Consider the following 23,543-nt stretch of genomic DNA (forward strand, 5'->3'; position numbering starts at 1 on the left):
ACGAGGTCATGTGTATTCCTGAGTGGTGTCAACGAGACCTTGTAGATGGCAGCACCATATGCACAACAAACTCGCTCGCCCAACGATATTGCAATTACGGCTACCTCCGAAGTTCGTAACAGGATAAACTGGCTCCCGTTACCGCATCTTCCTGTGCCACTTTTTCGATGGCGGAAAGTGAGCTGAAGCGTATTTGCCTGCGACCCAGAACTTGGCCTCGCGGCAGACTGTTGTGCTCTTAACCCACTTGAGCCGTCGCATGGAAGTGACATCGTGACAGATTGTGCATGAAGGCTCGCTGTGCAAACCGGTGAAACCATGGACGACCAGGATCTAGCGATCTTGTGTTTCCAGCACTGCGAGAAGCGCGCCAACGTTTTGTGTCTGCGGCTGCCGAAGTGTTGTCCGATTTGTGGCCTGGAGCTCGAAAACGCCGAGCTGCGAGTGCCTCCGTTCAGGATACCGTATCCGTTCAGAAACACGCAGCAATCGCCGTGCTGTGTTGTGATCAAGCCGTCGAAAGGCGACTTTCTGCAGTAAGTGTAACGCCCTATTTTTGTGTGACTTTGTGTTTCCTGTGCGCGCTTTGTTGTCGCACTTGCGCGCTGTGCTTTATGGCTCCCCGAAGAGTTAAATTCTATTTACGTGGCTTCAGCCCGTATGCTCCGCTCAGTGTGTTGGCTTCGTTGTTTGTGGAGGGAGCAGGGAGGCATATTTGTGGATAGTTTGCTTGCTGACTGGTTTGTTGTAGTCTAAAAAAAATGCGAAACCTCTTATTGTCACCTCTCCCTTTCTTTGCAGTCTGCATTCGAGCTCACTGGACCTGCACACTGGAGTGACGGACTCCAACGGTAATAAAACTGATACGCCCCAGCTACAGCTCTGCCAAACTAACTTCCTCGATGATTAGTGGCGTTGTGACGTTGACGTTGCCCGTTAAAAGTACGCACCTGATAGCATCGCCGATTCGGGGTTCTTGATCACGAGCATTAATTGTGGTGTCACATGCCTGATCGATGGCTGTGTTGTTACGGGGTTCTCGTGCATCTTAGCCTTCTTGCAGTTGTTCATAGTGCATGTATGGATGCCGCGGCGTTGCCTACAAGGCCACTGAACGATATATAGGCGATGTTGTAGACGACTTAGTGAGTAAACAATTTATTAAAAGGTGAACTTACAGTAGCGCTCGCATGTTTGCCTTCATTTGTCTTTATTAGGCCAAGTGCACGAGTATGACAAGGAAGGGCTCAAAGTTGCCAAACAACCCATGTGGTCACAGTGCATTGCTGTGCCAGTCATTACAGACGAGGGAACAGCCTGGCATGAATTCTGGGATTACACTTTATCCGTTACTGAAAGCCAGGATGCCTGGGACAGCAAACGGTATGTTGGCTTATGCTAGTAATATTTTGTGTATTGACTAGCAATGGCCTTGAAATGCAATGATGTATTTGTTTACTTGTGATTTTGAGCACCTGTATTTCCATTTGGTGTTTTTTTCCCTTTGGGTAGTTTTTGTTGTTACGGGGATCAGTTGTGATTGATGAAGTATGTTCTAAAGCTTACGCATAGCTTCAAAGGCAAATCAGAAAGACTTTGCCCCTATTTTTTGTTAGCCAAAATAAGGTACATACGGGTAATTACAAATATACATACTATTCTACGTATCTTAACCTATTTTTCCACATAGTCCCCATACTGGTTCAGACATTTGTCCCATCACAGCACTAAATTTGAGATGCCCCTGTGGCAGAATTCGTCCGGCTGACTGTGGAACCACTGTCGGACTGCAGTCTTGGCTTCATCGTTTCACGTGAATCGCTGTCCTGCAAGAAGCTTCTTCAGTGGACCGAAAATTTGGAAATCACTAGGGCCGAGGTCCAGACTGGATGGTGTATGGTCAAGACTCTCCCATAGAAATAACTGGAGCTTGTCAGTGCCTTGTCACTGATTGCCACATATGGCCACACAGTGTCGTGAAGGATACGAATTGCGATCTAACAACAGCACCACCTCACACTTCTAAACGCGAGACACCTTTCCCCATACGTGGGCGGCATTTCCCTGTGGATGTTGATGGGTGTTTGTCTCTTGCTCTGTTGAAAACAAATCACACTTCGTTGCTTGTATGCCATGGACGTGTGAAGCACAACCGTTACCTCTAACAACTGACAGCAGCGCTGTGCCACAGAGCTACTGGCAGATAAGGCCGGGCCGGTCCAAGAAAAGTCGTCCTGGGAATTGATATGTTGGCTTCGCGTTTACTGCCATAATTTGGCTACAGAGAAATAGGGGCATAACTTTCCGATTTGCCATTGTATAAGTTTCGTTTTTGGTAGTTGCACCCACAGATTTGTGACATTATGTTCGAAACTGTTTGCTTGCTCATTTAGGGAAACCAGTGCAAATGTAAGCCTGTGCGGTGCACAACTTTGCTTTCTTAACTCCTGGGGCTGGGCTGTTGTGAGCAGTCAGTCATATCACTGTATTAGCTTCTTGTTTGATACATTTTCTTGAAGTCTTATCTTTAAATATCATGGTGAGCTTTGCCATAAGAAGCCTTAGGAATCTGTTAATAAAGTACGGAAGTAACAATCACACTTAAAATCCAACTATTTATTTTTCTATATTAACTTTATAATTGTACTTATACACCAAAGGTGGTGATAATCACTGTGTGGCTTGTATTTTTTATGAACCAGAAGAAGTATTGTACCAAGACGATGAGGGGCTAAAGCACGTGGATTTTGCTCTAATCTGGGATGCCTCACATGTTACTTTACGCCATTGCATACAAGCTCCCTTTCAATTAATCGGATGCCAATTACCTCATTCTTTTCATTCTAGATACAATGAAACGGAGCACAACTGCTACTCCTTTGTGATAGCCTTCCTGCGAAACCTGCAGATACCACAGCTGCGACCATCACTCAAGGACAAGCTGACTTTCTCCTCTGATTTTCTTGTCCCAAAAACCAGGAATGTTGCCCGGTACATTGCACTCTACAGAAAACTTCTGCAAGATGGTACATATGTCAAACGTTGCGAGCCCTATCGAACACAGACATAATAGATTTTATTTACTGATATCTCTCGCTAATCGTTATGTGTAGGTTTGAGTATAAGTGAACAAAAAACAACTGCGTTTAATGAGCATGAATATCAGAAGTGTATAACTGTTGCTTAAGGGAATACTGACACGAAAACTTTGTGGCCCACTTTTTCAGGCAGCTGCCGACTCCTGAAGTATGGAATGAAGCCTTAATTCCTTGAGTGCACCGCAGATACGTAATTAATTCCGGCACCTCCTATGCAACCCAGTCAAAATGAGCACCAAGTGCGGCGTGGCTTTGAACAAACAAACAAAAAAAGACTATTCACGTCACCTAAAGTGGAGGCGGTGTTCTGTTATCATCGCAAACAGCTCAAGAGCGTGCCTTGTGTTGCTGAAAGCTGCCAAATCGGCTTTGCCAATTATGCATTTCTCTTGGAAATGCAGGGGAACTTGCTTTGCCCTCTTATCCCACGGACGCTGAATGGACTCGGCTTTCTGTGGCATGTTCATAGGGGATGTGTATTTGCCAGTGGTGCCTGATACCATGACACCACCGCAAAGTTTTGGTGATGTGAATCGTACCTTTTTCACATACGAATCGGCACTGCACGTGGTTATGTTTTGAACTGGTAGCATAAATAGGTAGCATGACTAATTATTTGTTGTGCTCTTGAGGAACTGAGGCTCCATAGTGTAATTATTGGGTTGGCATCTATCCAAGGAAGAAAAAAAAATTATTCTGTCAGTACTGCTTTAATTAAATGAAATCTGAAAACCAGTTATCAGGTGAAAGTGCACTGCATATAAAATGTACTATTTTATAAATAGCTTGTAAATAATGAAATGCGAGAAAATAATGTGATGCTCCTATTCTGTTAAAAAAGAAGATGGCCTAATGGTGATGAAAATGGGTCTTTAAAGCTTAAGATTTTCAGCTTCCATGCAAATGTGTTGTAGATTAATCTAAAAACATACTTCTATCTGTACTTTTGGAAGTTTTATATCTTAAATATTTTGTGTTCTTTATTTCAAGAATTCACAGAAATATGCCAAGTATGCTTTGCTTGGTGTTTGAAAAGAGATTGGTCAGAGTTCTCGGTCATAGCTCTTGTTTGTTAGTCACATTGTCTTACGGTGGTTTTGTTTTTATGTAGTGTCCATTCTCATAGAAAAGTGTTTTTTTGTGTTGGTGGCAGCATAAAGTTTTTGTTTGATTCAGCATAGTTACAAAATTGTGTGTAACGTTAAAGTGAGGCTCCGAGTGATTATTTTACATTTCATATGGACACAAGTTCTTATGCTTACTTTCCGGTGTGCTTGTTGTTTTGTTTACCTATAAGCATCGCATCACTCTAGCATCTTGTTTGGTCGCATAGTCAGTGTCACGGCTAACACTTCCAGGGCTAATCCTGCACACACATGAATACCTGTGAAAGTGGAGGGGAAGATGGCTGCCACAGTAGCTGAACTGGTAAAGCACCACATCTGTAATGTAGGAGATGTGGGTTTGGCTCCTGCTTGTGGCAAGTTGTCTTTTCGTCCACTTGCATTTCCCTTTTCTTTATTATTTCTATACTTCAATCAAACCAACAACCAACTTTTGTGAGCTTTATCTGTCTTTTTCGTCCGTTTTCTTCATAGAGCTATAACTAACAAACTGTCAAGCCTCTCAGATCCCCATAGCCTTCTTGCTCGTTACTACCGAGTGTTGTTTGACACTTAGAGGGGCTTTGAACCTCTGTGTATCTGTTTCTTTTTACATCCTCGTTCAGTCGTGCTTATACACTCTATCATGGATTCTAACAAGCTAGCCCGCGAACGTGTTTTAACCTCACTATTAAATTATGTCAGCCCACGAATCTTATGCCGAAAAAGATTTTCACATCCTTCTACTATAACTGGGGTTATCGCACCGATACCTGGCTTTCTCTCCCTTTTCGTTTCTCCTAGCATGCTAGAAGCTACACACCGGTGATGCTAAGATAGCAAAAAAGCCTTGGCCAAAAGTTGAGTGTCATGGTGGCAAAAGTGCTTGTCGGGGCATGCCATGGCAGCCACGGTAGACTATGCTACGCAGAACACTGCTGCCATCCTGGAGGCCAAGCACGGCAGATGCAGCTACGTTTAATGTAAAGATGAAATTATTTTTCTGTCTTTTTGAGATTGCAGACAAATATTCTTCATTTATTTAGCTCAAAATCAGCAATTATGTAATACTGAGAATGTTCTTGTGATCACGAAATCGGCCAATAGCATCTGCCAACTGCTTTCGATGACGACATTGCAGATGCAAAAGTAAGCGACCATTTGCTGTTTTTGACATGGTATTGCAAACTCCCTGCTGCATTCAGTGCAATAATAGTTGGCTCACATGTTCACAGGAGCCTCGTTAACAGATCGGCAAATTTTTTACTGTGTTCAAAAAGCGTTTCAGGGCCCTCTTAATTTTTCTTTAGATTCTTCATTTTCTGGCATCTGCTGCATTCCTTGCTGGCAGTATGTTCTTGACAGTGCATAGTGGTGCCATTGAGATTATGGTCTAGTTTGTGGAGCATAGTTTTATGAATATATTAGGGTTTTAAACAGATGTACCTGCGTGCAGGCCATATGAATGCATGATGCTGTTGAATGTGGCCTGTATGGCGCTATTGAGTGTTTACTAACTCCCACTATAATTTATCCTTGCATTGAGCACCTGTCCCCATCTCTGAAACGCATCACGTTGGGGTCTGTAGAAACTATGGGTTGCATACACTGCCTGGTGACTGACATGAACTTGAGACTCTCCTCGACTGCTGACTTTACTCTTGGTACAGAATTTCCTTCTCGATAATGCCTTTTCAATGGCAACAGACATAATTTGACAACACTCTGCAGGAGGTTGACTGCAATGGTGTTTACTCAGTCATGCAAGCATTTATAAATTGATTAAATTATGAGGTTTTAAATACTGGACCTATGCCTAGACTGTTGGAGGTGCTGTAGTGGTTGACACCACATTAATTTTGGGACCTGAAATCCTTTGAGTTGCAGTTAATAGGTAAATTGGTGTCTCTGCATGTTGTCACAGTCAGAATGAGGTCGGCAAGCATTTGCACATGCAATGTTCAGCTCTGAATCTCTTTCTTGCATAGTCATTATGAGAAGGGGAATATAATAATGAAGGATGTTCATACAGTTCATAAGTGAAAGAAAATCATATTTACTTGGCTTTTGCTTACTTGCTTTTCTTGGTTTTGCTCTTTACAAGACAGCACATTTAAAACCAATTTCTAACTCATTTTTTTTTAATTAAATGAAGCTCGCCACCTTCTAAACCCCAGAAAAAAAAAAACTGGCAAGCCTCAGAGTGCCCTAAATAACTTACCCGAATAATTAAATTAATAAATAATTAATTAAATTATAAAATAAACAAATAAATAAATAATACCTTTTCTATAGTCAGTTTTGGTTTCCAGGAGACTACTCTGTCGTGACGTCATAACGCAGAATGTGCTCACATAGGAGCAGAACATTGTGACGCCTTGACATTCAGTGCAGCATACTCAGTTATCTCCTATGCTGCTACTCGCTGTGAGCACTGATGTAGCACCATAGCAGGCAATAAAGCATGCTGCAGCAAGTCAAAATGTCGTACTGTCCTGCTCCCATGTGATCGATGACTTCATGACACTGTAACTCTCTGAGAAATGAAACAGAAAATTGCTGTAAAAGAGCTATTATGTCAAGTTATTTAGGGTGCTCCGAGGCTAGTGAGTATTTTCTCTAGGATCCTGGGTCTTCATTCGATGAAAAAAATATGAGTTACAAAAATCTAACAATATGCCTTTAAATAACAGCCTGAAGATCTGAACTACAAACAGCACTGTCAGTTTCAACTTGCGTGCAGTTTTAAACTTGAGGCGCTGCGTGTTTAATTTTCTTATATTTTGACATTACGAGATTATGTTTGGAAAGTTCCCTATATTATTTTCTTGTATGTGTACAACGTGTACACAATAAATTGCTGCCAGTGTTCATCTTGTCAGTTCTGTAGTACATTCCTCGTAAAAGTACCTTTTTGGCCATATGAGGCAATAGATGGATATCTTGAGAATATGTTGTGATGAGCTTTACTGTAGACAAATTGCTGCATAATTGATTTTTTCATAAATACTACATGAAAAAATGCAAACAAAATGGAGACAATATAAATTTGTGATATGCCTGGTGCGAAATTTGTTGAAAGACATAAAATTTGACTTGCATGCAAAATTTTTAAGGAGAAACAGGTAAAGCCTTTTGAGTGTTGTTTCTGTGGTTGTCCAGGGATGTGGTTGGGCACGAAAATGGACAATGTGCATTCATTTGGCTGATGGCCCAAACTGGTCATGTCAATCGATGCGAGAAGTGCTGTTAGTGGATGCCTGCAGCGAAGACACATCGGAGAGAAGCAGGAGTTGCATCCGAGCTTATAGCAGAAAGATCAGATAAATAAACATGCAGATCTATCGCACATGTTGAAATTTATGTGAAGGAAAGCTTTAGTGAAGCAGATAAATAAATGCTTTGCAGCTGAGGGCAATGCATACAACTGTGTTTACCTTCATCCTTTGCAACGTGTAGTCTCTTAGAATGTTTTTGTTTATCTACCACAAAGGTCACAACTTCATTCTCATTCAACTTTTATGTTTATGCACATCTCTCGCAAGCGATGCTGAAGTACACTCTCTCCATCCAGTAGATGAACATTGTGAGACGTATACCCAGCATCGTATCAAAGATGAAGGTGATGTATAATGCTTATGGAAGGAAGGTGCCTCTGTGGCAATGTGCGGTTGGGAGCCGGTCACACTAACCACTGGGCTTTGTTTGAGCATCTGCACTTGGAATGGCAACTTGTGCAGGGATCTGTGGGTTTCACTGACTGCCAGAGTAGCAGCATCTGCACATGTATTTCGGAGGCCACAGCAGACAGTACTGTAGGAAACGAAAATGACATTGTGCACATCACAAAAAAGTTGTTCTTGCGAGTATGGCTGTGTTTGCTGTGAGATTTTGCTGTTCTCGCACTGAATGAGTTCAGGGGCGGAGGAATCACTGAAGTCTGCTGATTTTTTTGCACAGCCAAAAGAGCAACAAAAAGCGTAGATGAGGAGGGGAAAAATGTCTTCTGAGATTACAAGTTATGTGTGGTGGATTGTGTGGATTGAAAACAATAATTTTAATTTCCTGAACTCTTCATAATTCTTTGTGACTCGTAGATTTTTTGCCATGTTGATGTTGCTCAAATTTTACTGAATAGCATAGCAGCTGGCCTCCTCTACTCCTGAAGCTCCTCATTTGGCATCTGCATTCAAGCCCACAGCTTCTGACTGGCTATCTGCCCCCGTCTCAAAGCCGCTGATCTGATTGTCAAAGCAGAAGTTCCTGGCAGCCACCATGCGGGGTCAGTTGCAGCAAATGTGTTTTGACGTTTGGGTGCATATAGCCATTAGGACTGGATTCACAAAAAGCTGATGCTTTACTTGGGATATCAAAGTATTTGGTCATGCTGATGCTGCCTATTTAAAAGACAGAAGTATGTGGGACTCTGCAAGTTTTGCACATTTTTGCCCTGTAAGTCGTACCATTAATAAGTTTCGACAATATTTTGTTCACATAGTTTTGTGCCATTGAAGTCAAGTTATCTAACACATTGTAGTTACGTGAATGATTATGTTCAATACTATGGAGGCATGCTGAGGTTATATGTAGTTCAACTTAAAAGTTCCTAGATTGGCTTTTGCTTTTAAAGCTCATAAAGGGACTTTAGTTCAACTGATATCTAGTGCAAACAAGTCCACATAAAATGTGGAGAGAAGTTGGCAAATGTGTAAAAGTGGCCCAGGCTTTTATAATATGCACATGCCTTATCAGAAGCCCGCTATCAGGCATCACCAGGGACAGGCAGGATTGATAGAATCAGCCTGTGGATGCTACAGGTGTCTTGGTTGAATGGGCCTTGTTTGTGCTAAATGACCTCATTATGATCTTAAAGTACTCAATGCTGGGTGCATTGTTATTCCATACTGACAAAGAATAGCACAATAAACAAGGGATGAAAAAGAAACTTGTGCTTCTTTCTTGTCTCTTGTTTATTACACTGCTCTTTGTCATTATGATCGTAGACTGACTAGCTCATTAATAAGTGTTTAACTAACAATGTAGTGCTCTGGGTTCTTGGAATTCATGAAAAAAAAAAACAGATGGCATTATTTTACTTTGAACGAGACGTTCAGTGTACTTTGAATCATTTTTATGAATATGTATGTAAATTGGGAGTTCTTACTTTCTTTAGTGTCATTGCATTTAATGAGCTAAAGCAGAAATGTTGTTTAGGTCATCAGTTAACATGGTCAAATATCTCCTCAAATGCCAATTGACTTTGCCTATTGCCTATTGAAAGTTTAAGACATTTCTTGCACCTTCAACGTCACCAGAAACCACAGAGCAGCTGAACAGGTGAAAGAATCTTGAACTCCTCTGAGATTTTTGTTGAGTCAACAGGTATGGACGCGAAGCCCGAAATTCCAGGAATATTTGAGATGTAGAAATAACAGTAACTCTTTTGTTTGCATTGTACTGTAGAAAACAAGTATTTTCAGAAATTTGCCTAATGCAAGTAATTATTCTTAAAAACAATAAAAAAAGAAGACACTGTGTGACAACATACTGCCATCATAGCAAAGATGTAGGCATCTATATTGCATCTCTTCTCTAACACACTTGATGGAAGTTAAATTCTTTAAGCACAGGTCCAATAAGAAGCGTAATAATATGTATCGGATGAATTTTAAACATGGTGATTTTCACATTAGTGCTTCTCTTTGGAAGTGTTATCTTGATGTGCACAATTGTACACATTCTGTTTGATGTGGATTGGCACAGCAGCATGTCTGTTGCACAATTTATAGCTGGACTGCGCAAAATAGAATGACTAGAAAATAACTGCTGGCAAAATAAAATGAAGAAAAAGATATAGGTCATATGGTTGGGCATAATAGGCCCAAAATTTGAAATTTTTTTGAAAGCTCCTAGTAGAAAATATTAGTGCTCGGAAGTGTTTTTAGTGGGTTTGTTTGAACATGCAGAACATTTGCTTTTCCACATGTATGATTCAAGAGAGTTTGTTGAGTGGGAATTAATGTTGTGAGCTCGTACTGACTTTTATGCTGCCCTAAATACGTTTTGAGAATGGGAAATATATTCAGCTGGTTGATTGTTGCATTAGAGTGCACCTTCTTGTGTAGTTGATTTGAAAAAAAGGTATGGGGCACTTAGCTAACTGCCTTGTGCTAAGAAAGGGGAATTAGACTGGATGCATTAACGATTTTATTGCCGCATGTATTTTGTGCACGCACACATTTGTGCCATCATGACTTTTATTTCAAAAGGAAGTTTTTGCTCTTCATTAAAATGTGTTCAATTCATAAAGCCCGGTTCCTCACAAGCAAATGGTTGTGGCATCATTTCATGTGCTTTCGTGTGATGTGCATAGTAAAGTGTCATGTTCCCGCCTATATTTTTAACAGCCAACATATTGTAAAACACATGTTCACTTTTGAAGGTGTTTGCAATGAATAAAATTGTATTTTTTATAATATCGCACATGCTGTTTGTTTTGTTGTACTCACACTGCATTATCCATTATGAAGCTGCTGTAGCAATAAATATGAGGACAAAGTGATATAACGCTAATACACCTGGGTACCTGCCAACTTTCCCAAAACTTCCATAACATTAACAAATTCGAGTTCATTGTACTCATTTATGTATGTTTTGTCAAATTTTGCAGAAAAATAAACTGTTCGCAAAAAAAGTTTCGCTCGCTGGTCTATCACCGTACGCTTAATAGTATTCTGCTGTTAAAGGGGACCAGAGAGTTATGTGCTTTGAGCAAGCTTATTAAGACGAATCTTTAGCTCGAACCCAACTCACACGCGGCCTGACCAAATACATATGAAACGCAAAAAAGCTTTTATGAGATAACCCCTGGACCGATTTTAATGAAATTGTTCTTATGATTTTCTTATGATTGTTTCCTTCTTCAAAAGGACCCAGACAATGCACGTACGCATAATAATGTGCCCTGCATTATACCATGATTTAGAAAGGATTATATATTGCAATCCCTTCAACGTAATTCTCCTGGCTATTAAATATGAACGCATAATTTATTGTACACATAAATAACTTAAAAACAATATTTTAAATAGTTTCTACTTCTTTATTGCTTGTGGCTAATTCAGGAATGTTCCTGCTGCTCATTATTACATCCTGACATGTTGAAATGTACTCATGCTGTCACTCATGTGATGTTCGCATACAGCCTTTGCATTTTATTGTTCTTTAAACTTTCTTTTGCTTAATGCTCTGTGTGAATATTCTAATTATTATTTTATTATTTTTGTATAATAATAACCATTACCAAATCTGCGATGTGCTATCTAATTGTTACGCATTCGGTGCCTTTGAAATCTTTACGTTCGTGTTCATTTCTATGCTATTGCCTTGTGGGGGTTTATACGCCTTGTCAAGCTGTCGATTAAGCATTTAGTCCACATTGCTTTCCAGGGTTAACGCTTATATTTGTGCCTGTCGGTGTGCTATTCGTACAGATTACGTAGCGCATTGCGGACAAGAATTTACAAAACGAAATGACATTACCGTGTATCTGCCATCCTTGTCCGTAGCGCGCTATGTAATTTATGCTTTTCGACATGCTTACCGGCAAAATAAACATGAATTAAACTGAGGAATTAATAGCATAGTTTTCTGCAAAGTGGGGAAGACGAATCATAATAACTGTATTTTAATGCGTTGAGCCTTGCCTGCTCAGCGCCAAGCGGGCTTCCTTGATCAATGCCCGGTCGTGTTCTTGTTTTCGTTGTCAAGGCAATTTAGTCAGCTGAAAGTGAGCAACAACGCTTTACTCGTGTTGTTAATTAGCGTGATGGAAGTGTTTGAATCTTCCTGCGTGTCTGCCGTTATTCGACTTGTTCGTCTCTATTAAGGGTATATGCTAAAAAGAAAAATTGTCTCTATTGAAGGGATGCTAAAGAGAAAAATATTCTGACAACTCATCTCGCAGTGAACTCAGCTCACAAAAACGCCCGCGTACTTTGATTTAGGGGCACGGTAAAGAACCCCCAGGTATAGTCAAAATTAATCAGGAGTCCCCCAATATATGTCACGACTCGTAACCAGATCGTGGGCTTGGCACGTAAAAACCTCATAATTCAAATTCACCCTAGAGAATGCTAATCGCATCGGTAAGTTGCGCTGTATTAGTAAATTACCCTTTTCTACGATACCCACAAAGCAACTCGTCGTGAGAGGAGGCTCGGAAAGCCAGAAAAGACGCGATATCGAAGGACTGGTGGCGACGCCGCTTTGAACTTTCCGCACTTGCGTGCCGTGAAGTCATGAATTTTGACAGCGCCTGCTCGGGCCTACAGCTAAATTTTATGCGAAGCATATTACGAGGGCTCAACCCAGCTCCTCAGGCGCGGCGGTGACCATGAAATCACGTGACACCGTGACGTCACGACAGAGGAGAAGTGGCTTTGGCTCAACTCTTGCAAGACGGGCTGGGTGGGAATCGAACCAGGGTCTCCGGAGTGTGGGACGGAGACGCTACCACTGAGCCACGAGTACAACGCTTCAAAGCGGTACAAAAGCGCCTCTAGTGAATGCGGTGTTGCCTTAGAAACGCGCTGTTTCTAAGGCGTGCGTCTCTTGCTCAGGCGCACATTTCGTTGCCGCGCCGAACGCTGCTTTGCTCGACGCTCACCGCGTCCAATGCGGGGCGCGTAGTCGCTGCCCTGTAGCCCATTGTCTTACACCCCTTGGCGGGTCGACGGGAACGCTGTCGCGTTCCACTCTTGAAGGCGAAGAAGTAATGCATGAGTTGTTTCTTCGTCTAGCCGAACCAAATATAGCCAAGCAACAGCAGTTCACCAGGCTAAACAGTGGTTCAACAACTAAAATAAAGGCTAGTATGCTTCGCATCCTGGGCTTAACCTTACCTAAGCCACAGCCATTTTTTTTTGTATCGGTAAATATGAATTACATTATATTCTAAAGGAGCCAATTGCCCTATAAAAATATCTCATATGACGCATATCCGCATATGACGCATATCGGATGATCTCGTATAACCATATACGGGAACGCATATCGAACATATGCGCTCGTATGAAATTGTTGGATGTGTGGCATACGTCTCATGCGGGATTTATTTTTTCTAAGAAAAGAATGAATTTGGGAACTTTTGATAACACTTTGCTGCGCCACAGAAGTCCAGATAAGACAGGGTGCTTTCGAATCTGTGACGTCACACCGACATATACCGACGTCGAGGTTTCGACACGGGAAAACAAAAATGGTAGTTTGGCTTTGATATTTTTTTCTAGTGTTAAACCTTCGACCGCGAAGTTAAGGAAAATAGAGTTTTAGAAGACTGTGTTATCAATATTAACTAATATAGTCTTTCTTTTTAGTGCCCCTCCAAGTTGAAAAAAAGAGGCTTCTGCAGAAAGGGAGCTGCTGAGCCAGCGAGAAGGGAAATGCGGTTTGCTTATCTCGCAACTTGAAAGGATTCACTGTGCCGGATTATTTGTGGTTACCTAAAGTACATACAGAGCTCTGTTATGCACCCGCTTTTATGCGAAGCATATTACGAGGGCTCAACCCAGCTCCTCAGGCGCGGCGGTGACCATGAAATCACGTGACACCGTGACGTCACGACAGAGGAGAAGTGGCTTTGGCTCAACTCTTGCAAGACGGGCTGGGTGGGAATCGAACCAGGGTCTCCGGAGTGTGGGACGGAGACGCTACCACTGAGCCACGAGTACAACGCTTCAAAGCGGTACAAAAGCGCCTCTAGTGAATGCGGTGTTGCCTTAGAAACGCGCTGTTTCTAAGGCGTGCGTCTCTTGCTCAGGCGCACATTTCGTTGCCGCGCCGAACGCTGCTTTGCTCGACGCTCACCGCGTCCAATGCGGGGCGCGTAGTCGCTGCCCTGTAGCCCATTGTCTTACACCCCTTGGCGGGTCGACGGGAACGCTGTCGCGTTCCACTCTTGAAGGCGAAGAAGTAATGCATGAGTTGTTTCTTCGTCTAGCCGAACCAAATATAGCCAAGCAACAGCAGTTCACCAGGCTAAACAGTGGTTCAACAACTAAAATAAAGGCTAGTATGCTTCGCATCCTGGGCTTAACCTTACCTAAGCCACAGCCATTTTTATTGTATTTCGCCTCCATCGGAATGGGGGCCGGGACGGCCTGGAGTCGAACCTAAGACCTCGTGCTCGGCAGCACTTCGCCAGAGCAACAGAGCCATCGTGGTGGGTAACGTGAAAAATTTGTCTATTGCTGCAAGAGTTGTTTGGTATAACTTGATATATCAAACGAAGTCGTCTAGAAATAGCGTTATTTATTGAGTTAATAAAAGCCAATGACCATTGGCGATGAATCTGCCTCCTGTAACGTGTGAAGTACGCTAATACGCAGAACGATCAATCGCAGAAGTCACCCGCCATGGTTTTATAGTGGCTTTGTCGTTACGCGAGCTATGGATAGAAGAATGATGGGTGTAACGTTAAGGGATAAGAAGAGAGCAGATTGGATGAGGGAACAAACGCGAGTTAATGACATCTTAGTTGAAATCAAGAAAAGGAAATGGGCATGGGCAGGGCATGTAATGAAGAGGGAAGATAGCCGATGGTCATTAAGGGTTACGGACTGGATTCCAAGAGAAGGGAAGCATAGCAGGGGGTGGCAGAAAGTTAGGTGGGTGGATGAGATTAAGAAGTTTGCAGGGACAACATGGTCACAATTAGGACATCACCGGGCTAGTTGTAGAAGTATGGGATAGGCCTTTGCCCTGCAGTGGGCATAACCACGCTGCTGCTGCTGCTGCTGATGATGATGATGCGTTGCTGAGCCTGAAGGCGCGGGATAGAATCCCGGTCGCGGCGGCCGCATTTCGATGGGGCGAAATGCAAGAACGTCCCTGTATCGCGCATTGGTTTAAAGATCCCTAGGTGGGCAAAATAAATCCGGGCTCCTGAATTAAACCCCGGAACTAAAAAGAAATAGATTAATTAATCCCATATAAGTGCGCAGTGATAGCGTTTTATGAGGTGCAGTTTGGAGTCTGCGTTGTTGGCTGGCCCTCGTATAAAAAAAAAAACAAAAAAAACCGAAGAATTGGGGGCCTGTCGCGCTTACGCTGCTAGTAATGTAGTGTATATATTATTATTGGCTCACACGTTCTGCACTATATACCCAGTGAATAAGCGCCTGATATTTGGCTACAAGCTTTCTAATCTAGCTGAATAACACGCAGTAGCCTATCATTACGAGCTAAATATAATATCTTGTAGCACGATTTGGGGCCTCAGAAACGAGCATAACTTTTAAAGAAAAGATGAGGGCTTGCTATTTTATCCACTAGATGTCAATGCCGACCAGACATCAGGTAAGGGCGGCGAGGGCTGACCTTTTATTGTGATATCTTCCTTTTTGTATGTAGACACGAACGTGGTAAACATGACAGCACGCCATCCTGCTTAGACTGCACGTGAAGCAATTTATTTAGTTTGTCTACTGTTACACTGAGGCTATAAGTCACTGAGGCGCATTATAGTCTGCACGGCTGCTGCGCCATAAAAATCCCAAATCATCATCATCATCATCATCATCATCTAAGGAAATAGATTGCGCAGCCTTATGTTACAAAAAGAAACCGTGCCCATCTCCACGGAATGCATACGTGCGCGATTTTCCCCACGAGCGATTCGTTTCGTTTGAAGGAATATTCCTGGTTCTGAAAGTTCTGCTTTCCCGCAATTAATTTGTATTCACTCTGTACGCTCACTTTTGTTACCTATCAATGAGTATCTGACGTACGCGATTAGCGTACGTCGTGACTCAGCCTTCACGAATCTGATCGAGTACAAGGCTTGTGAGGCTGGCTTCTGCAAATAGCACTCCATTTATGCGGGAAAGTATCCTTACGGTTAGGGACACCCATCTTATTTTATTTTTATTTTCCCCCTTTGTTCGTACGTTGTTTACAGGAACAGTTACGCTTATTTTATAGGAGGTTCGCGAATGAACTGTTGTATAGTAGAACTTTAGCTAGTACGATGAGGTTAAGTTCTACCCACTTTCTGGTAAGAGCACAGAACATCGTTTGATTTTTCGCATAACGCGAGTTCTGGCGTACGGCATGGCACGCATATCTGTTACTAAGGGTAAAAACGGGAAAATATTCAGGTTTACTACTTTCTTTACTAAATTATTAGGATGTTAAACGCTAACAGTGACTACACTCGATATTTGCAGTTTTGTTTATTGCATAAGAGGCGCGAGTGAGCCTTTGAGTTGGCGAATCAAAAAGTGGTTAGTGCTGGATATACGCGAGCTTTTTGCGCAGGACTGTGGTACCACATACTGCACACCGCGCAAAACGAAACTGTCTGACGTAATTACTGACAACAGATTTAACGTCGTGATAACGATGGTTAACTTTGTAGCAGAACCGGCTCGACGGCTCTGTAGGGGCAAACTAGATAAGTTTGCCGAGACAGAAGGAATGAGGTCGCAGGTAAGCTAAACGGAGCTCGCTGCCAGAATGCGGACTCGACAAGAACGAAACTGTCGCGCGCCGCTAGAACGCGCCGGCAGGCTCCGCGTTCACCACGGACGCAGAGCGAGAGAAGCCGTCGTTCTCCTCTCCCGAAGCGCTTCGTCCGCAGCGCCCCCTCGCCGCGTTCTCTTTCGCGGCTCTGCTCCGCGGATCAGGCCCGAGAGAGTGGGGCTCTAGCACACCGGGTGTATTATCGGCACCGTTGCGCGTGTGTTTTGGGATGCGAACCGGCCGCCCGCCCTGGGATTCCTGCCGCGGCCCGATGACCGAACTCTGACGGCTTCCCCGTGTCGCCGAGCGGGGCGTCGAGAAGACCTCGCGTCCCATGAGAAGACCGGAGCGTGAGCGCCCCGCAGCAGCACCGAGCGCCGCCGCGGTGGGCCTCTTCGATCCCGTGGCTGCTCTGCTGCTCCTCCGTCGTCGACCGCACCGATGCGCGCCGGGCCGGCCTGCCGCTGTGCGCGATTGAACCAACGCCGGCTCTGAACAAGATCCGAGCCCTGAGGGGAAACTGTGCGCTACCCCCGGCTTCGCGACGTGACGTGCCTGTTTTGCCTGCGGTTCCCTTTCGCTACACATACGCGCACAGCCTCGCTTCTGCTTTTCGTTTCCTCGGCCGCCTCCCCACCCCCTCTACTCGGCGTATCCTCCCCTCCCCCCTTCCCCAAAATTTCCCGCTCGCGTTGGTGTGTGCGGTGCTCGTACGACAAGGATGGCCCGTAGAGATCGGCCGGCAAGAAGGCCCCCTCGCAAGCCTGCGACGCCGAATCGGCAGCACCGTCCCGGCGTTGCGTTCGGGAGTCGCGCGTCGACCCGTGGAGCGGCCACTGCAGCGGCGGCCTCAGGCGGCCTGCCCGAAGGCGCTAACCCTCGTCCCAAGCTCCAGCGCCGCTAAGCCTGTGCGAGCCGCGGTCTGCCGTTGGCCGTCAGCGGTCGCCGCCCGGCGGGACTCGGGCCTCACAGACGACGGCCCTGTGGGCCGACCGCCGCTACCGGGACTCGAGGGGAAACCACGCTAGCAGAGTGTACGCTTTTAGGCCTGACTGAGAAGAAGGGGGGGAGGAGGAGGCGGCTCTCCGCCGTTTTGTGTTGTTTCTTTCCGCCCCGTCGGAGACCGGTGGCCGCGGGGGCGACGCGCGTGCCCAAGCCTCGCGGCGGCCGCGGTCCTCGCGTCGGCGTGTTCGCCCGGCGGTACCTGGCGCAGAGCACGGCCGGCGGCGCTCAAACGGTGCGGTGACATGGCAAGCTGGCGTCGGGCCGGGGACTGACGCGTCCCGCCGCCGACAGCCTCCGCCGCCGGGTCGGGTGCGCCGCGTCGTCGTCGTCGGACGCGACACCGGCGTCGTCCGTCTCCCGCGGGGTTTCAAGACGCCGCTGGGACGCGGCCCTGTCATCGCCACCGGCTCGCTGAGCGCAAGCGGTGGCGAGCTGCTTTCGGTGCTGCAGAAACATGGCTTCGTCGGCAGCCAGGCCTAACATGGGCGTCGGTTCGAGCGAGCCGCAGCAGTGCTCCGAGCCCGAAGAGGAAGCCAGTCCGACGTCGGCCGCTGGCGCTGAGGGCTCCTCCTCCCAGCAGCAGGACGAACATCAGCAGCAGCAGCAACAACAACAGCAGCAGCACCCGGAGTACGAGACAGGCCACGGCCACTACTTCACCAAGCGGACTTTCCACAAGCCCACGTACTGCCATCACTGCACCGATATGCTCTGGGGACTCATAGGTCAAGGGTACATTTGCGAAGGTACGTGATGTTTTACCGCTGTTTAATGCCACGAAAACCGGTATTCGCTCAACGCGCTGCGTTACCGTGTATCGCTCTTTTCTAGCATTGGAAGCACCTTTAGTCTGCCACGCCGGTCGCTTACGGATGCCCTGTGCTCACGCACTGCCGTACACTTGTGCCAAGTATACTTTGTGCTCAGGGGCACACGTGGTTCAGCGCTTGAGTAAGCATTACAGGATGAACGTACTCGTCACCGAAGAAAGCTTTCGCGAAGGCTAGACAAGCATCTCCGATCGTTAGGCCTAGGCGACACGTTGAGCCCATGCATTTAAGTAAGTCGTTAATAGATGAATAACTCGTACTCTTGTTCATTGAAATGCTTCGTGTACTGAATTCACAGGCAGGAAACAGTCGTTCAAGGTGTTGTTTTTCATTCCGAGAATAACGCTAACCATAATGCTGAAGCTGTGCAAGCGCATGTTTTGTTGGACTAAAAGGACTTGAGTGCAGGTCTCAAATTCACGGCGTGTGTGGTAGTAGTCCGCATTTCAAGGTCAAACATATGCCGAGCGCAAAACTTGTGAACGCATAGTTTAGCTTTACTTTTGTCCATCAAGACTGTCCACGATATTAACAAGTCCAGGGTATAGGCCATGTGGTGCCTTACAGCAATGTTACTCCTTTAATAAGTGTTTATTGGGGACGGAAACATTGCGCGCACGAAAGTAAGCAAGCTGCGTGTAAATGTACCATGCATGCACACGCTTGCGCTTGGTGTACATTTAGGATGGCTAGCTTAAGCCTAATTTCGGAGCATTGCTTCCCTGCATGACATTGTGATTTCTCGCCCGAAAATGGTGTTCTTGGGGAAATATTCACAAACCAATTTTCTCAGCAGCACGGGTAACCTTATCAATTATCCATTCACTGAAATCCTTATCAGTATCTTTTGTAGTGTTCCAAAAATGCGACCCCAACACATTGAGGGTGCTATAAGGAGCTGCAAGGGTTCCACTGTCATCTGCAGGTAAGGAGTCAGTAGGAAAACGTGCGATAGCTTACGAATAGTAAGCTTCTCAAGAGTATACGTGTACCGCTGGTTCTTATCTTTCTTTCGCATTACATACATACAGCAACATCGCAGCTTTCTCAGAGTGCGGTTCGCTTCTGATCGCGGAAACCGGCGGCCGAGAGCTACGACGTTTATTTATGAACCAGCCCAGCGCCCATGAAAGCTTTCAACTGTCGGGTGACTACGTATGTATCGGGCTAAAGTGTTACTTGCCGTCGGCCAAACTTTACTCCCCGCTTAACAGCCACGTTGCTAAAAAAAGAAGACGCTTCAGTGCATTCACTTGCCAACGCAAGCTGTCCTTTCAATGTTTTGGAGACTTGACAACTCGCATCGTTCGCACTAACGTATGGTGTCGTTATGCAAATGAACACGTCTGCTGTGGGGAACAGGGAAGTCTAAGCAATATCTAAATTTAACGCGACACTGTCTCGACTACGTGTGAAATACAATGTTTTCTTTGGAGAACCAAGGTTGGCCATTCCTGAATTATAGGACGCAAAAATGTGTCGGATCACTACTTCCTGCTTTCATTGTGGACTACATTGATTGCCCTTTGCTCCCGAGAGAAAGTGCCATTTTCCTATGGTTTTTGCAGCCTACATGTTGCGAGATAAATTGTCTTGTGTGGTACACTTTTTTTGCTCTGTTGGCTATGATTTGTATGTACTACTAACAAATACAGTGCTCTTTTCTTTATGTTTTATGCGGGTTAAGTTATGCTTTATACAAGCTACTAATGGGCCGCAGAGGTGTCGTTGCTAGGAAAACCGTAATAAAATTAAAGACAAGGCGACGGCTGGCGTTGATTTCTTTTACATTGCTTCGAAAAAAAAAACATGCTTGTCATGCACTCATAGTTGTGTACTTTTCCTTCTGTACGACTCATGCTCATCACCACTTCGTCCATATCACTGGCGCTTATAATCCGTTGATGCCGTGTGCTCGCTTCCTAAATATCAGACTGGTACCATTCCGTGTATGCTATTTATTTTCCCAATTTCTCTATGGCTCTAGTTCTCGGCTCTTTTCTCTCTAGAGTAGGCGGTTGTCGCACCCCTTATGGTGGCCGCAGACATCCAGCGCTCTTTGCTCTTTTTGACGGTTTGTGATTGTTGCTACGTTTGTAAGAATCAATCAATCAATCAATCAATCAATCAATCAATCAATCAATCAATCAATCAATCAATCAATCAATCAATCAATCAATCAATCACGTTTTAATAATAATAATAATAATAATAATAATAATAATAATAATAATAATAATAATAATAATAATAATAATAATAATAATAATAGCACTTAAAAACGTCGATGCTCTGGTAGTTGTTACTGGGAGTTAATCTTACTGCAAACAGTTTGATCAACAATATACAGACATTGACTGACAAGGAAATAACGGAATTGCTGGATATGTTTAGAAGTGGTCTGGCTTAACTGTACGTCTCTATAAAGGCATTTAAAATAGAATAGGGATTCTTCTTATTCTTATTTTTATTCCCTTTCTGCTACTTTGCTTGTTCGGTATATCTAAATACCCCGAACAGAAACCTATTCGGCATGTACGTCAGGTTAAGGTGCTCCTAGGCAGGCGTATTGTGATATATTGTGTTGATCACTAGCTCGTGAAATTTGCGTGAGCGAACATAAACTTTGTATTATGTTACTGTGGAAATGAATTTGACTTGTATCTATTATTGTGTCAATGAAATTATCGAAAGCAGGTGTCACAACGTTCGCGATTCAAAGTACGATTTCCCTAACATATGCTAAACTCAACTGGAGGGGCACGGGAGCGCACAAGAGATATTGTGCGGGACAAAAACAGTAACTTAATTTTATGTGAAAATCATCAGTACCAGCATTATCACCGCTTATTATAGGAACCGTCATCCACCACCATTAATGCAGTTCACGCAATATTCGTCTCACCAGTGTCTTCAGCTCTTTGCTTAAGGTGTGGGCGACCTAGTCAGGCTAGTATACGCGTATACTTTATCTCCTGGCTCCAGATGACGACAATTCCTAATATTCTGTCACAGAAAACAAATGCTTAGAATGAATTGGGGGTGAGGCTGTTAAGCCGATACTTCGGGCAGGTTTCAGTCAAGTTTTTGTAAAGAATATCAGACTATCGGAAATGTCTAGCTGGCGTAGAATGCTGTAAAACCACATGCTACAAATGCGATATGAAATTACACGGTGCAAGAAGGAAGCACCGACACTGCTTCATCTTCGCCATCCACCGCTACCAAACACGGTGTTCGGTTCTGATTGAATCGGCAACCGCGATCGAAGTTCTGGGAAATTTTCCTCAGTTGTTGGCCTTCTCTGTCGAGAAAACCAGAGCCAGAAGAGAGCGTAGTAATGGCGTTGTGGTTACGCTCACAAGCTCACCCGTGTACGTCGCGCTGTGCTGTAGTGATAGTGGCGCCGCCACGTCTTAGATGCGTCATGCACTGCGGGTTGCCCACGATAATTATACGACGTTCTCGCCGGTGTCACGTAGCCTCGCCGACTTGGCGCAGCGTAGAACCGCATTCATCTGCACTCAACTGACAAAGCTATTCAGACACAAGTTTTGCATACGCCACAGTTCGAGTCGAGGAGCGAACGGTTGACCCATCAGTACTACGCCGTGCGCCCTTTGGTGCGGGTCACGAACTCATCAGCACCAACGTGACCTTTGAGGATCCAATGCCAACGTCCACATACGTCTAGGCGTTGTATTCACCACTGAGTTCTCCTCCTTGATAGGCATGACCGATGGCGCCGATCGCAATGCAAGTGGTTGCGGAGAATATAGAACACCTTCTAACGCTACTGCCCGTCCTTCGAAGATGAAAGGCCTGCCGACCGCACCAGCTGGGCGGAAGGCCTTTCTCGCTGAGCAAGATCCCGGGACCATGGTCTCGCAAGATCACCGCCGCGGAAGGCCACAAGATCGCTGCTGCAATTTTTCGAAGGCAACCGTACTGGGAAGACCGTCTCTCACACAGCATTGAGGATTAAATTACGTCGGCGGCTCATGTGCACATCAACTCTTATTCTCCTTCTTAATCATTAGCTCTCCCGCGCTCAATTCTGGTTCGTCTCTTTCTGGTTTTCATCCCCCTCTCTCTCTCTCTCTCTCTCTATATATATATATATATATATATATATATATATATATATATATATATATATATATATATGGTCAGTTTAGCACCATCTCTAAAGGTCTTTCTTCTTTCTAGTGAAGTCAGTGGCCAAGTTTATGTAAAGACAGCCCAACGGGCTTATGCAATGACACTTTTTGTCCGCTATTGCATATGGATTTAGCTAGGAAGGTAGGGCTTCAAACAAACTGAAAAAGTTAGACTTGAAAACCACTTTATTCTATAAACAGACGATCGTTACACGCTACAGAAGAGCGACTATGGTTTGTAAAAGGAGTCTGGGAGTTCAGGAAACTTGTAAACTGAAGCTGTAAATCGAAAAATTGATGGCCTGAGTTAAAAAAAAAAAAACCTCGGTTTCTGAGTAGTCGCTGTTGTTTCTTTTAGATGCAAGAGAGTTCATTCAGAAAAGTTCAGTGATTGCCTAATGAGGGAATTTGTGTGCTTCACCTGTACCTGAATATAATAGTCATAGTTTGGCACGAGCTAAATAAAGCTTGCTATCGAACCTCTAATGCTGCGCAAGTAATGGTATTCGCACACTTATTGCGATGCTTTAGTAGGGAGTAAAAAATGTGACACATACGATGATAATGTAATTAGAAGTATCTTGTGCAGCCACTTCGAGGCATGGAATATATAGTTGTGTTTTAGTGGCAAAATTCGGTGACGAGTGCCAGGATGTAAAGTAAAAAAACTATTTCCACATCAGCTAATCTCTAAAGTTTAGGAACGACACCGCATTCTCAGTTTTGAAATCAATCAATCAATCAATCAATCAATCAATCAATCAATCAATCAATCAATCAATCAATCAATCAATCAATCAATCAATCAATCAATCAATCAATCTG

General features: G+C 44.3%; 2 protein-coding genes across 3 annotated transcripts in view; both read left to right on the plus strand.

Moving 5' to 3' along the window:
• The first annotated feature begins 46 nt into the window (after window positions 1-46).
• Window positions 47-10,684, plus strand: LOC139060168 (MKRN2 opposite strand protein). The gene is made up of 4 exons (XM_070539096.1): window positions 47-536; window positions 802-851; window positions 1,218-1,383; window positions 2,848-10,684. Exons 1-4 carry the CDS (start codon window positions 319-321, stop codon window positions 3,068-3,070), a joined length of 657 nt encoding a protein of 218 aa, XP_070395197.1. The 5' UTR covers window positions 47-318; the 3' UTR covers window positions 3,071-10,684.
• A 6,188-nt stretch (window positions 10,685-16,872) lies between these two features.
• The window catches only part of LOC139060169 (diacylglycerol kinase theta), a 61,833-nt gene continuing 55,162 nt past the window's right edge, over window positions 16,873-23,543 (plus strand). Inside the window, exon 1 of one of the 2 annotated variants that reach the window (XM_070539097.1) lies at window positions 16,873-18,474. In XM_070539097.1, the coding sequence (XP_070395198.1) occupies window positions 18,183-18,474 (292 nt within the window). In that variant the 5' untranslated portion in view covers window positions 16,873-18,182. The remainder of the gene's footprint in view (window positions 18,475-23,543) is intronic. The other variant, XM_070539098.1, reaches the window with a different exon arrangement.

This window comes from Dermacentor albipictus, chromosome 5, assembly GCF_038994185.2.
Source record: "Dermacentor albipictus isolate Rhodes 1998 colony chromosome 5, USDA_Dalb.pri_finalv2, whole genome shotgun sequence".
NCBI lineage: Eukaryota > Metazoa > Arthropoda > Arachnida > Ixodida > Ixodidae > Dermacentor > Dermacentor albipictus.

Excerpts from the sequence above, each read along its gene's own strand:
- LOC139060168 (XM_070539096.1), top strand. The coding sequence starts at position 319 with ATGGACGACCAGGATCTAGCGATCTTGTGTTTCCAGCACTGCGAGAAG. Across the intron at positions 537-801 it reads TCGAAAGGCGACTTTCTGCA|TCTGCATTCGAGCTCACTGG; the intron begins GTAAGTGTAACG and ends CTTTCTTTGCAG. Across the intron at positions 1,384-2,847 it reads GATGCCTGGGACAGCAAACG|ATACAATGAAACGGAGCACA; the intron begins GTATGTTGGCTT and ends TTTTCATTCTAG.